This window comes from Scyliorhinus torazame, chromosome 1 (assembly GCF_047496885.1).
Source record: "Scyliorhinus torazame isolate Kashiwa2021f chromosome 1, sScyTor2.1, whole genome shotgun sequence".
In the NCBI taxonomy this organism is placed as follows: domain Eukaryota; kingdom Metazoa; phylum Chordata; class Chondrichthyes; order Carcharhiniformes; family Scyliorhinidae; genus Scyliorhinus; species Scyliorhinus torazame.
Window position 1 is genome coordinate 282,095,480 of NC_092707.1, and position 15,749 is coordinate 282,111,228.

The 15,749-nt window shown below is 45.0% G+C and overlaps 1 protein-coding gene across 2 annotated transcripts in view; it reads right to left on the reverse strand.

Moving 5' to 3' along the window:
- aplf (aprataxin and PNKP like factor) overlaps positions 1–15,749 on the reverse strand; it is a 146,352-nt gene that overhangs the window by 59,276 nt on the left and 71,327 nt on the right. For both annotated transcript variants that reach the window (XM_072506774.1, XM_072506765.1), the window contains exons 9-10: positions 10,604–10,650; positions 5,707–5,748 (exon numbers count right to left, since the gene is read on the reverse strand). In XM_072506774.1, coding sequence (XP_072362875.1) covers positions 5,707–5,748; positions 10,604–10,650 — 89 coding nt within the window. The remainder of the gene's footprint in view (positions 1–5,706; positions 5,749–10,603; positions 10,651–15,749) is intronic.

The window sequence follows — 15,749 nt, forward strand, 5'->3', positions numbered from 1 at the left end:
CGCCGGCCTCCTGCCCGTCCTTGATCTGGAGCGGTCCAGTGCTGGGTCCAGCACTGTATTAAAGTCCCCTCCCATTATCAGTCCTCCTGCCTCCAGGTCCGGAATGCGCCCCAACATGCGCTTCATAAATCCAGCATTATCCCAGTTCGGGGCGTATACATTTACCAACACCACCCACGTCCCTTGCAGCCTACCACTCACCATCACATATCTCCCTCCATTATCCACTACGATAGTCTTGGCCTCAAATGGCACATGCTTTCCCACCAGAATTGCCACCCCTCTATTTTTTTGCGTCCTCTTCCCCCCCCCTGCCGACTAGCCATCTCCTTTTCTGGGCCAGTCCCTTGTCCGCGCCTCCCTCACTCTCCAGTCCCCCAGCCGGAGAAATCTCACCACCATCGCCCTTGGCGGCTCATTTGCCTTGGGCTTCCTCGCAAGCACTCGGTGCGCCCCATCTAGCTCCAGCAATCCCGGGGGGGGCCTCCACACCCATCAGCGTCCCGATCATTGTGCCCGCATATGCCGCGGCATCGGCCCCCTCCACTCCTTCTGGGAGTCCCAGGATCCTCAAGTTGTTTCTCCTCGACCTATTCTCCAGGTCTTCGAATCTCCCCGCCCACGTCTTGTGCAGCGCCTCGTGCCGCTCCACTCTCTCCGCCAGGCCCACGAGCTCATCGTCGTTCGCGTTCACTTTTTCCTGGATCTCCTGGATCTTCACCTCTTGGGCTTTCTGGGTTGCTCCAAGCCCTTCAATTATCGCCAGCATAGGCGCCACCATCTCCTTGCGCATCTCCTCAAAGCAGCGCTTGATGAACTCCTGCATCTCTTTGTCTGTTGGCGCCGCCATTTTGTTTTGTTTTTCCTTCTTCTCTCCCTGCTCCAGGGCCGCTTTTTTTGCCGTTTCGCTGCGGGTCCAATCCATGCAGGTTGGTAGGGGACCTTTCTTCTTCCTTCCCCACGGGTTGATTTTTTAAAAAATGCCGTTGGGGCTCCGTTATCAGGCCCGAAAGTCCATTTTCGCGGGAGCTGCCGAATCGCGCAGCTCAGCATCGCCGCAACCCGAAGTCCAAGTGAGATTAAAGGACAAAAGGGATGATGTGCCAGGCCAAAGGAAATGAAAACAGGATAAGTGAAGAAATGAAAGAAAAGTAATCTTTATTGTCACTAGTAGGCTTACATTAACACTGCAATGAAGGTATTGTGAAAAGCCCCTAGTCGCCACATTCTGGTGCCTGTTCGGGGACACAGACGGAGAATTCAGAATGTCCAAATTACCTAACAGCACATCTTTCGGGACTGTGGGAGGAAACCAGAGCGCCCGGAAGAAACTCGCACAGACACAGGGAGAACGTGCAGACTCCACACAGACAGTGACCCAAGCTGGGAATCGAACCTGGTTCCCTGGAGCTGTGAAGCAACATTGCTACCCATTGTGCTACTGTGCTGCCCACAAGAGTAAAGAAAGAGATGTTAAATGACAAAGCAGAATCATCACCAACACCTGCCAAAAACAAGAAAAACAAAAAAAGGATGGAGGTGGGCAAGGTTAGGATGTGATACTGTTGAACTCAATGTTGAGTCCAGAAGGTTGTAAAGTGTCTTATCAAAAAATGTACTTATCCACACAAAGCATGTCTGAGACAATGATTAAAAACCGAAGCAGATTATGGATAAATTTAAGAAAAATCAAGAATGTGGAAAGTGTATTTGCCATATCAAACCTTTTCCTTCTAGTACATTACCGCTCCCATCATACGAGCTAACTGCATATTAAGCAACCCCAATATTTTTGCCGTGGTTGAATTCCTTTTCAACATTCAAAGAATCTCATTATTTCTGATATCTTCCAAGTTTACTTTTCACTCACTTCAATTTGTTTCTGGGTCCTACTCTCATACCAAATCTCAAACTAAGAAGCTGGGCTTACCTTCACTAGACTATTTAATATTGATAAGGCTGCCCCAAAGAATCAAATGTTCTGTATCCTTTCTAATCCAAGAACATCTATTTTCTGTAACAAAAACTGAACATGGTATTCCAAATGTGACCTGACCAGAACATTGTAAACACTCAGCATAACTTTTGTAGAGTTGTCAGCGATGGTTCACATGAAATTTCTTAGGTATTGTTTTCTTTTAATCACTTTGCCTTGACACTGAAATCAATGTGTCCCACAACTACTCTCAAGTCACTTGCCTTGAAATTTTAAATTTATTGATTGTCCGCAGCCTTATAGGTTGAAAGAAATTCTACATTTTCAGCAAACCTGGTGTGAAAGTGTGTTTCCTGATTGGCCTGGTGTTTCCTGATTGGCCTGGTGATAATTTAAAGATTGTGCCTCCTTCTTCTGGATTCCCCCACTGGAGGAAATAGCTTCTCTTCATTTAATTAATCGAAACACCTCAGTAACATCATCCCTCAACTAATGATACATGTAAATACAACTTGCTTCTGCAACCTGTCCCCATAATTTAACTCTTTAAGCAACAGCATAATCCTGGTGCAGTGCCTGAAAACAAAGTACGAAGTCTTACAACACCAGGTTAAAGTCCAACAGGTTTGTTTCGATGTCACTAGCTTTCGGAGCGCTGCTCCTTCCTCAGGTGAATGAAGAGGTCTGTTCCAGAAACACATATATAGACAAATTCAAAGATGCCAAACAATGCTAGGAATGCGAGCATTAGCAGGTGATTAAATCTTTACAGATCCAGAGATGGGGTAACCCCAGGTTAAAGAGGTGTGAATTGTCTCAAGCCAGGACAGTTGGTAGGATTTCGCAGGCCAGATGGTGGGGGATGAATGTAATGTGACATGAATCCCAGGTACTGGTTGAGGCCGCACTCATGTGTGCGGAACTTGGCTATAAGTTTCTGCTCAGCGATTCTGCGTTGTCGCGGGTCCTGAAGGCCGCCTTGGAGAACGCTTACCCGGAGATCAGAGGCTGAATGCCCTTGACTGCTGAAGTGTTCCCCGACTGGAAGGGAACATTCCTGCCTGGTAATTGTTGCGCGATGTCCGTTCATTCGTTGTCGCAGCGTCTGCATGGTCTCGCCAATGTACCACGCTTCGGGACATCCTTTCCTGCAGCGTATGAGGTAGACAACGTTGGCCGAGTCGCACGAGTATGTACCGCGTACCTGGTGGGTGGTGTTCTCACGTGTAATAGTGGTATCCATGTCGATGATCTGGCACGTCTTGCAGAGATTGCCATGACAGGGTTGTGTGGTGTCGTGGTCACTGTTCTGAAGACTGGGTAATTTGCTGCACACAATGGTTCGTTTGAGGTTGCGCGGTTGTTTGAAGGCAAGTAGTGGGGGTGTGGGGATGACCTTGGCAAGGTGTTCATCGTCATCAATGACGTGTTGAAGGCTGTGAAGAAGATGACGTAGTTTCTCCGCTCCGGGGAAGTACTGGACGACGAAGGGTATTCTGTCGGTTGTGTCCCATGTTTGTCTTCTGAGGAGGTCGGTCCGGTTTTTCGCTGTGGCGCGTTGGAACTGTCGATCGATGAGTCGAGTGCCATATCCCGTTCGTACGAGGGCATCTTTCAACGTCTGTAGATGTCTGTTACGCTCCTCCTCGTCTGAGCAGATCCTGTGTATACGGAGCGCTTGTCCATAGGGGGTGGCTTCTTTAATGTGTTTAGGGTGGAAGCTGGAGAAGTGGAGCATCATGAGGTTATCCGTGGGTTTGCGGTAAAGCGAAGTGCTGAGGTGACCGTTCTTGATGGAGACGAGTGTGTCCAAGAATGCAACTGATTTTTGAGAGTAGTCCATGGTGAGTCTGATGGTTGGATGGAACTTATTAATGTCATCGTGTAGTCGTTTCAGTGATTCTTCGCCGTGGGTCCAAAGGAAAACAATGTCATCGATGTATCTGGTGTATAACATCGGTTGAAGGTCCTGTGCGGTGAGTAGGTAAACAAAGACAGTGCTTCCAGGTGGGGTTTGATGAAGATTCTTTTCAAACAAGGTACCACCTCTTTCCCTTTGTATTCCAAACCAGTTAAGATGAAAACCAGCATTCTGTTAGGCTTTGCCATTACTATTTAGGGCAGCACGGTAGCATGGTGGTTAGCACAATCGCTTCACAGCTCCAGGGTCCCAGGTTCGATTCCCGGCTTGGGTCACTGTCTGTGCGGAGTCTGCACGTTCTCCCCGTGTGCGCGTGGGTTTCCTCCGGGTGCTCCGGTTTCCTCGCACAGTCCAAAGATGTGCAGGTTAGGTGGATTGGCCATGCTAAATTACCCTTAGTGTCCAAAATTGCCCTCAGTGTTGGGTGGGGTTACTGGGTTATGGGGATAGGCTGGAGGTGTGGGCTTGGGTAGGGTGCTCTTTCCAAGAGCCAGTGCAGGCTCGATGGGCCGAATGGCCTCCTTCTACATTGTAAATTCTATGAAATTACTTTTTGTAACTGCGGAAGGGTTTGCCACCCATGAACGGCCTCGACAGCCACAACAGGCAATGTTCAATCCAGAAGTGGCATACATCCTGGAAACAGTCTATCATCTTCTGAGACAGACAATGCCATTTTCCCTTTGCACCTGTGCATCAGCTTTTAGTGGTTTGTGCATTTGGGCACCCACATACATCCCTTTGCTCCTCCAGTCTGGCCATTTACCATTAAGAAAATATCTTGGATACAAACTGAATGATCCCACACTTCCCCATACTGAAATCCATCAATCAAATAATTTTTGTCCCATTTTCACAACTTATAACTCCTCCTAACTTAGTGTTTTGCACAAATTTGGGTATACAACTCTCAAACCCTTCATCTAAGTAATTGATATTTAGGGTGAAAATCAGAGACTATTACGCATACCAGGAGAGCACCATTTGTCACATTCCACCAATGAGAATATGTTATTTTAATCTCGACTCTCTATCGCAGACCTCCCAACCAATTGCAAATATTTTCTTCATTACCATGGCGTTAGCCCAATTGTACGAATAATTTGGAAAATCCTTTGCTCCATTTTCAATTGCCATTGCTCTTTGAATTTTTGCGCCCACAGCAAATTGGGAACATCCCACGGTTGGTCACTTGCGCAGATTAGAAACAATAAGGGTCAAGAAGTCAACAATTTTTTCCAAGATATGTTACACTTCTCATGAGTGCTTTGTTTCCTATTTCTAATCAGTTTCTTATTCACTTCAAATAACCTCACAATAAACAGAGACATTCCTCCTGGAATTTGGTGCAATTAAAAGTGTATCGACTTAGTATTTTAATATTTGTCACTGCAGGTTTTATATGAATTAAAATATTTGCCAGGTCTTGACCAAGAATATAAATTTACTGCATTAAAATAAAATGACGCGGTCTTCCTAAATTTAACTTTGCAGAAGGAAGCTTTGCTTTTTAAAAAAAAGCAAAGACTGTATAAGTTTCTCTTGCATTTAATCTCCCTCAGACTTGGCCAATCGTTTGTAAACTTTAGTAATTTAAACAGATGATTTTCTCAACAGCATGCGAGAGAAATTTAAAGAAATACAAAGACTAGTTCAAATAATGTCCCCAAGTGTTTCATAACAAATTAATAAGTTATGTGTAGCCAAAAGTAGTAGCTTATTTTCACAGACCGAGGTCCCACAAACAGTAACGGAGGTAAATGACCAGATAATCTTTCTCGGCACTATTGAAAAATAAACACAAAATCAATCTGATCAGAGTGATAAAAAAAACAAAATAACTGCTTACCTTTTTGAGCAACTTTTCTTTTTGGTCTTCTTAACTCACTTTCTAAAATTAAAATGTTACAACATAAGGCAACCTATGTAAAATGAATATGGACAGAAATTACAGTAATCTAAGCGTCAACATAAATTCAATGTCCGTAAAGTGGATAAGTATTATACAGGTGATGAGGTTATGTCACCAGTTGATGGAAAATCATTTGCATTTATGATGGACTACAACATATAATTGTATCACTTGCAAGACCCTGCAGCACAAGGAGTTAAGCCTTTTAAATAAAAGCAAATTATTGCAGATGCTGGAATCTGAAACCAAAAGAGAAAATGCTGGAAAATCGCAGGTCTGGCAGCACCTATAAAGAGAAAAGAGCTAAAGTTGAGTCCAGGTGACCCTTTGTCAAAGATAGAAAGTGGGAGATATTTATACTGTAGGGTGAGGGAATGAAAGATGAGTCATAGCCAGAGAAATCAAGTGAAAAGAGTGCTAATAGCAGTCCCCAGAGAGAATTAAAGGTGTGAAAGGCCAAACAGAAGAGAACTAAAATCAGAGGGTAAACTGTGGCGAATGTAGACGTGGGGGGAGGGGGGACATGGGTGCGAGGGAGGATGTGGGCATGGGTGTGGGCAACACGGTAGCATTGTGGATAGCACAATTGCTTCACAGCTCCAGGGTCCCAGGTTCGATTCCGGCTTGGGTCACTGTTTGTGCGGAGTCTGCACATCCTCCCCATGTGTGCGTGGGTGTCCTCCGGGTGCTCCGGTTTCCTCCCACAGTCCAAAGATGTGCAGGTTAGGTGGATTGGCCTTGATAAATTGACCTTAGTGTCCAAACTTGTCCTTAGTGTTGGGTGGGGTTGCTGGGTTATGGGGATAGGGTGGAGGTGTTGACCTTGGGTAGGGTGCTCTTTCCAAGAGCGGTGCAGACTCGATGGGCAGAATGGTCTCCTTCTGCACTGTAAATTCTATGATAATCTATCTATGAAAATGAGAAAAGTGGAGAAGGGGGAAGCAAGGAGAGAAAAGATAAGGAAGGGGGGGATAAGATAGGGGGAAAAATATATATAAAGAAAGACAAGAAAGAAATAAAAGGTAAAAGACAGTTAAAATGAAATGGAATGAAAACAAAGGGGTTGAGGTCGGTTAGAGTTAATCATCTGAAGTCGTTGAATTTGATGTTGAGACCGGAAGGCTCTAGCGTGCCTAACCCGAAGATGAGATGCTGTCCCTCCAGTTTGCGTTGAGCTTCACTGGAACATTTTCTCCCCTTTGCTTCCCCCTTCTTTCTCATTTTACCTCTCTCTCACCGATGTCTCCCACCCATATCCCCCCTCCCACCACATCTACATCTGTCACAGCTTACCCTCTGATTTTAGTTTCCTCTGCTGTTTGGCCTTTCACACCTTTTATTCTCACTGGGGACTGCCATTTGCACTCTTTTCCCTTGGTTTATGTAGCTATGATTCATCTTTCATTCCCTCACCCTTCAGTATAAATATCTCCCACTTTCTATGCCTTTTAGCTTTGACAAAGGGTCACCTGGACTTGAAAGGTTAGCTCTTTTCTCTCCGTACAGATGCTGCTAGACCTGCTGGGGTTAAGCCTATTGTTACTCATCTTTACAGCATGGCTTTGCATTTTCCACAAATAATGAACATGCATAGAAACATACATAGAAAATAAAAGGTCCTTCAAACCTGTTCCACCAGTCATTATGATCATGGCTGATCATCAAGTTTGATATCCTGATCCCGCCTTCCCCCATATAGAACATTACAGCGCAGTACAGGCCCTTCGGCCCTCGATGTTGCGCCGACCTGTGAAACCACTCTAAAGCCCATCTACACTATTCCCTCATCGTCCATATGTCTATCCAATGACCATTTGAATGCCCTTAGTGTTGGCGAGTCCACTACTGTTGCAGGCAGGGCATTCCACGCCCTTACTACTCTGAGTAAAGAACCTACCTCTGACATCTGTCTTGTATCTATCTCCCCTCAATTTAAAGCTATGTCCCCTCATGCTAGACAATTGCGTGCAATTCTGGTCACCGCATTATAGGAAGGATGTGGAAGCATTGGAAAGGGTGCAGAGGAGATTTACCAGAATGTTGCCTGGTATGGAGGGAAGATCTTATGAGGAAAGGCTGAGGGACTTGAGGCTGTTTTCGTTAGAGAGAAGAAGGTTAAGAGGTGACTTAATTGAGGCATACAAGATGATCAGAGGATTGGATAGGGTGGACAGTGAGAGCCTTTTTCCTCGGATGGTGGTGTCTAGCACGAGGGAACATTCTTTCTGAATCTACCCGGTCTAATCCTGTTAGAACTTTATAAATTTCAATGAGAGCCCCTCTCACTCTTCTAAACTCCAATAGATATAATCCGAACAGACTTGGTCTCTCCTCATAAGACAGTCCCACCATCCCAGGAATCAGCCTGGTAAACCTTTGCTGTCCTCCCTCCATAGCAAGAACATCCTTCCTCAGATAAGGACACCAAAACTGCACACAATACTCCAGGTGTGGCCTCACCAGTGCCCTATACAATTGTAGTAAACATTCCTATTCCTATACTCAAATCCTCTCGCTATAAAGGCCAACATACCATTTGCTTCTTTACTGCCTACTGTACCTGCGTACTTACTTTCAGCGACTGATGCACAAGGAGATCAAGGTCTCTCTGTATATCCACCTCTCTCAATTTACGCCTGTTCAAATAATAATCTGCCTTCCTATTTTTACTACCAAAGTGGATAACCTCACCTCACATTTACCCACGCTATACTCAATATACTGCATCTGCCATGCATATGCCCACGCACTCAGCCTGTCCAAATCTTGCTGAAGCATTTCTGCATCCTCATCACAGTTCATCCTCTCAGCCAACTTTGTATCGTCTGCAAATTTGGAGATAATAATTTAGTTCTGTCGTCCAAATCATTAATATATAACGTGAACAGTTGGGGTTCTAGCACAGACCCCTGCGGTACCCCACTAGTCCCTGTCTGCCAATCGGAAAAAGACCCATTTATTCCACCTTTTTGCTTCCTGTCTGCTAACCAGCTTTTTATCCATCTAAGACACACCCAGGTTCGATTCACGGCTTGGGTCACTTGTCTGTGCAGTCTGCACGTTCTCCCAGTGTCTGCGTGGGTTTCCACAGTCCAAAGATGTGCACGTTAGGTGGATTGGCCATGCTAAATTGCCCTTAAGTGTCCAAAAAGGTTAGGTGGGGTTACTGGGATAGGGTGGAGGTGTGGGCTTGGGTCGGGTGGTCTTTCCAAGTGCCGGTGCAGACACGATGGGCTGAATGGCCTCCTTCAGCACTGTAAATTCTATGATCTTCGAAGAATTCCAGTAGATTTGTCGAGCGTGATTTCCCTTTCATAAATCCATGCTGACTTTGCCTGATTATACCACTGCTTCCCAAATGCTGTGCTATGAAATTCTCGATAATGGACTCGAGCAATTTCCATACTACCAACGTTAGGCTCACTGGTCTATAGTTCCCTGTTTTCGCTCTACCTCCCTTAATGAATAGCGGGGTTATATTAATAATAATAATCTTTCTTAGTGTCACAAGTAGGTTTTCATAAATGCTACAAAGAAGCTACTGTGAAAATTCCCTCGCGTCATACTCCAGCGCCTGTTCGGGTACACGGAAGGAGAATTCAGAATGCCCAATTCACCTAACAAGCACGTCTTTTGGGACTTGTGGGAGGGAACCGGAGCACCCGGAGGAAACCCCTGCAGACACAGGGAGAATGTGCAGACTCCGCACAGACAGTGACCCAGGCCGGGAATCGAACCCAAGTCCCTGGCTCTGTGAAGCATGCTGCCCTAAATGTAGCCTATTAGCTACCCTTTAAACTGAAGGACCCATTCCAGAGTCCAAAGAATTTTGGAAAATAACTGTTAATGGATCTACTACATCTAGGGCTACTTCCTTAAGAATTCTGGGATGAAGATTATCAAGCCCTGGAGATTTATCCACCTTCAATCTCATTAATTTCCCTAAAACTATTTCTCTACTAATACTAATTTCCTTCAGCTCCTCACTAAAACTTGTGTTTCTCAGAGCTTACCGTACATTATTTATGTCTTCCTTTGTGAAGACAGGCGCAAAGTACTAATTTATGGCCACATCGATTTCTTTGTTCCTAGTTATGAATTCCCCACTTCTGACTGTAAGGGGCCTACATTCATTTTTAGCAATCTTTTTCTCTTTACAAACCTAAAGAAACTTTTACAGTCAGTTTTTATGTTTCCCCGCTAACTTACTTGCATATTGTATTTTCCCCCTCTTAATCAATCCTTTGGTCTGTCTTTGCAGAATTTTAAACTGTTTCCAATGCTCTGGTCTGTTTTTTTTTTTTCTTGCTAGCTTGTATGCCACATCTTTGACTCTAATACTATCTCTAATTTCCCTTGGCAGCAATGATTTGGTCACTGTTCCCTTTCTACTCTTGCGCCAAATAGGAAAAAACATAGAAAATAGGAAGAGGCCATTCGGCCCTTTGAGCCTGGTCCGCCATTCATTATGAACATGGCTGATCATAAAGTTAATACCCTGATCCTGCCTTACCCCCGTATCCCTTAATTTGTTTAGCCCCAAGAGCTATATCTAATTCCTTCTTGAAATTACACATTTTGGCTTCAACTACTTTTGTGGTAGTGAATTCCACAGATTAAACAACTTTTGGAGTACATCCATTCATTCCCTGAATGCCTGCCATTGTCTGTCCACTGTCCTTCCTTCAATAATGTTTCCCAGTCCATCATAGCCAACTCGTGTCTCAGATCATCACAGCTCACAATAAACATACTGACTACTGCAATTTAAAGGAAAATTTTGTAAAAAATCAAGATATGAATTACATTCTCAGAATACAGAAATCAATATTACCTGGAGGCTGCGTGTGGTTGTATTCCTTCTTGTGTTGTGGGTTTTTCCTACAAAGTTGTTAAACACATTTTAATCTACCATTAATTAAATACAGTACATGTGGTAAAATAGCAGTATGCTTCACTCTAATAACTTGTTCAGAATGGCAGTAGAATTATTAGTCAGAAAAATAGAGTGGTTACAAGTGTTCCCTGATGACATTATTCTAATTTTACTTTATAATATTTATTTTGTTTGCCAATTTTCTTTTCACTCTATCATGAAGGCATTTTATTTCTGTTGGGGCGATACGGAGGGTTTAGATAGTCTACATGATGATGGAGGACTCATGACCAAGACCAAGGCACTATTTTTGCGGATGCCACCTGGAAGAATAACTAGCATGCAAAATAATGGCAAGCAAGGGCTGAATCCATCTCTAGTTGGGATGCATAGCACCTCTTACAAAACATAGATAATTCCCTGATCTCCTGGACTAGTTTTGATTTCCCAGATGAGTTACACAAAACTCTCCAACGCCATGCCTTCCTGGGTTCCCCAGGGCTTTTATGTTTCCTTGTCGCTTTTCCCAGAACACAGGGTTTGTGGCGGAGAGGGAGATTGCATATACTGTGGCCCAATATCTCACAATTGTGTTGGATGGGCTGGATAGACTGCTTTGTATAAGCATTTTTTACGTATCCTGCTGTGAATATTACAACAATGCATTTCAGAGGTATGCTACATAAATAACTTGTGACATTGATAGTTCACAATTCCTTGCAGCTACTTTAATATCGGAAAATACAGAAATTCTGCATGAAAGGCTAATGAGCCAATTTTGAAGCAGTGATTAATCAACAAGAATTTAATTGTTGTAATAATTTAGTTTGTAAGGACTGATTTTAATTTTACACTGTATGGGTAGATGGGTTCCAAAAGTGGTTCCACATGTCCATTATAACCTACAAATCATTAATGAGCAATAGACAGCCACACAGGTGGAAAATGGAAGTCTTCAGATAACCATTTCTACAAAAACAGTTATTTCACAGCAGTAACTACTCCCTTTGTGATTACACCATAATGATTTGCGGACTATAACAGATATACATGGTCACTTTTCAAATGAAACCCATCTATCAGGTCACTAAAATGGTAGGAACAACAAAGTGGCATTTAATCGTTGAGTGCAAAAAGGGCAAGGGTGGAAGCTTACAGCAAATGGCCACCTGCATCTAAACAGGAGAAGATTCTAAGCAGTGGAAGGGGGAGCTTTTAAAGTAACTTAAAAAAACATTTATTCGTACACAGGATGTGGGCATCGCTGGCTGGGTCAGCATTTATTGCCCATTCCAGAGGGCATTAAGAGACAACCACATCACTGTGGGTTTGGAATCACATGTACGCCAGGCCAGGCAACGACGACAGATTCCCTTCTCAAAAGGACATTAGTGAACTCGAAGGGTTTTTAACCGACAATCAACAATGGTTTCATGGTCACCTTTAGACTTTTAATTCCAGATTTTTTATTGAATTCAAATTTCACCATCTGCCATGGCGTGATTCGATCCAGATCCCCAGATCATGACTCTGGGTCTCTGGATTACTAGTCCAGCGACAATACTACTATATGGCAAGCTGCCTTCAGGGCAGCATGGTAGCACAGTTGCTTCACAGCTCCAGAGCCCCAGGTTCGATTCCCGGCTTGGGTCACTGTCTGTGTGGAGTCTGCACGTTCTCCAAGTGTCGGCGTGCGTTTCCTCCAGGTGCTCCGGTTCAAAGATGTGCAGGTTAGGTGGATTGGAGATGCTAAATTGCCTTCAAGTGTCCAAAAATGTTAGGTGGGATTACGGAGATACGGTGGAGATGCGGGCATAAGTAGGGTGCTCTTTCCAAGGGCCAGTGCAGACTCGATGGCTGAATGGCCTCCTTCTGCACTGTAAATTCTATGAGCTATGATCCCCTAAGTCAACAATTAGCAAAGTATAACTTTAGTCTTTTTTTCTCTTGCGTCCCATAGAATTGCTTGGTTGATATGTCGGTTCAGTGAGGTAACCTTGGAAGTACACATCTCAGAATTCCCTACATTTGATGTGATAAAACGTGTGGAGTCTGCACCAGTCTGCAGAGGGCAGTAGATCGGAGCTGCTGATTGGCTGTTGCAAGGGAAATTTGCATACCTCCATTGTGGCCACCCTAACTTGAAGGTGTACCTGAGCTAGAGGCCCTACCTGTTCGAGTGAAGACAAGCATCCAGCCGAGGGCAGTAGAGCAGAGATGCTGATTGGCTGTTGCAAGGGAAATTTGCATACCTCCGTTGTGGTCACCCTAACTTGAAGGTGGTTTGTGGAGGAGCTGTTGTCAAGTGACACTTAAACCCGAAACACTTCTTCAGTGTTTCCCTCCCTACCCCCTCCTGTAACCAAAAAAAAAAAAACCAACCACTGTAAAGATCAAGAGGAAGGCTCGAGGTCAGGTAGAAGTAGAAAGAAGTTGAACCGTGACACCACAGCCTGCAGGTAAGTACTTTTTATTTTATTTTCCATCAGGTGTTATCGTGCAGGGCGCAGAGGTTACTGAGTGAGTGCTTGCTGAGAAGGGGAGTGAATAACAGGTAAGCTCTTTCTTTTTTTATCTAGAGGGCGTGGCAGGGAAGGTAGTGCAATGTTCCTCCTGCAGAATGTTTGAGGTGAGGGACGCCGACAGTGTCCCTGCTGATTTCATCTGTGGGAAGTGCACCCATTTCCAGCTCCTCAGAAACCGCGTTAGGGAACTGGAGCTGGATGAACTTCGGATCATTCGGGAGGCAGAGGTGGTCATAGATAGAAGCTTCAGGGGTGTAGTTACTCCGAAGAATAAAGATAGATGGGTGACGGTGAGGGGGGCTGGGAGGAAGCAGTCAGTACAGGGATCCTCTGTGGTCGTTCCCCCTTAGTACAAGTATACTGTTTGGGGGGGGGGGGGACTTACCAGGGGTAAGCCATGGGGTGCAGGTCTCTGACACAGTGTCTGTCCCTGTTGCTCAGAAGGGAAGGGGGGGGGAAAGAGGAGTAGAGCATTAGTCATTGGAGACTCCATAGTTAGGGGGATAGATAGGAGATTCTGTGGGAACGAGAGAGACTCGCGGTTGGTGTGTTGCCTCCCAGGTGCCAGGGTGCGCGATGTCTCGGATCATGTTTTCGGGATCCTTAAGGGGGAGGGGGAGCAGCCCCAAGTCGTGGTCCACATAGGTACCAACGACATAGGTAGGAAAAGGGATGTAAGGCAGGAATTCAGGGAGCTGGGGTGGAAACTTAGATCTAGGACAAACAGAGTTATTATCTCTGGCTTGTTACCCGTGCCACGTGATGGCGAGACGAGGAATAGAGAAAGAGAGGAGTTGAACGCGTGGCTACAGGGATGGTGCAGGAGGGTTTCAGATTTCTGGATAATTGGGGCTCATTCTGGGGGCGGTGGGACGTCTACAAACGTGATGGTCTACACCTGGACCAGAGGGGTACCAATATCCTGGGGGGAAAATTTGATAATGCTCTTCGGGAGGGTTTAAACTAGTTCAGCAGGGGCTTGGGAACCTGAATTGTAGCTCCAGTATACAGGAGGTTGAGAGTAGTGAGGTCTTGAGTAAGGTTTTAAAGCTGCAGGAGTGTACCGGCAGGCAGGAAGGTGGTTTAAAGTGTGTCTTCTTCAATGCCAGGAGCATCCGGAATAAGGTGGGTGAACTTGCGGCATGGGTTGGTACCTGGAACTTCGATGTTGTGGCCATTTCGGAGACATGGATAGAGCAGGGACAGGAATGGTTGTTGCAGGTGCCGGGGTTTAGATATTTCAGTAAGCTCAGGGAAGGTGGTAAAAGAGGGGGAAGGGTGGCATTGTTAGTCAAGGACAGTATTACAGTGGCGGAAAGGACGTTTGATGAGGACTCGTCGATTGAGGTAGTATGGGCTGAAGTTAGAAACAGGAAAGGAGAGGTCACCCTGTTAGGGGTTTTCTATAGGCCTCCGAAGATTTCCAGAGATGTAGAGGAAAGGATTGCAAAGATGATTCTGGATAGGAGCGAAAGTAACAGGGTAGTTATGGGGGACTTTAACTTTCCAAATATTGACTGGAAATGCTATAGTTAGAGTACTTTAGATGGGTCCGTTTTTGTCCAATGTGTGCAGGAGGGTTTCCTGACACAGTATGTAGATAGGCCAACAAGAGGCGAGGCCGTACTGGATTTGGTACTGGGTAATGAACCAGGACAGGTGTTAGATTTGGAGGTAGGTGAGCACTTTGGTGATAGTGACCACAATTTGATTACGTTTACTTTAGTGATGGAAAGGGATAGGTATATACCGCAGGGCAAGAGTTACATCTGGGGGAAAGGCAATTATGATGCGATGAGGCAAGACTTAGGATGCGTCAGATGGAGAGGAAAACTGCAGGGGATGGGCACAATGGAAATGTGGAGCTTGTTCAAGGAACAGCTACTGCGTGTCCTTGATAAGTATGTACCTGTCAGGCAGGGAGGAAGTGGTCGAGCAAGGGAACCGTGGTTTACTAAGGCAGTCGAAACACTTGTCAAGAGGAAGAAGGAGGCTTATGTAAAGATGAGACATGAAGGTTCAGTTAGGGCACTCAAGAGTTACAAGTTAGCTAGGAAGGACCTAAAGAGAGAGCTAGGAAGAGCCAGGAGGGGACATGAGAAGTCTTTGGCAGGTAGGATCAAGGATAACCCTCAAGCTTTCTATAGATATGTCAGGAATAAAAGAATGACTAGGGTAAGAGTAGGGCCAGTCAAGGACAGTAGTGGGAAGTTGTGCTTGGAGTCCGAGGAGATAGGAAAGGTGCTAAATTAATATTTTTTGTCAGTATTCACACAGGAAAAAGACAATGTTGTCGAGGAGAATACTGAAATTCAGGCTACTCGACTAGAAGGGCTTGAGGTTCATAAGGAGGAGGTGTTAACAATTCTGGAAAGTGTGAAAATAGATAAGTCCCCTGGGCCGGATGGGATTTATCCTAGGATTCTCTGGGAAGCTCGGGAGGAGATTGCTGAGCCTTTGGCTTTGATCTTTAAGTCATCTTTGTCAACAGGAATAGTGCCAGAAGACTGGAGGATAGCAAATGTTGTCCCCTTGTTCAAGAAGGGGAGTAGGGACAACCCCGGTAACTATAGACCAGT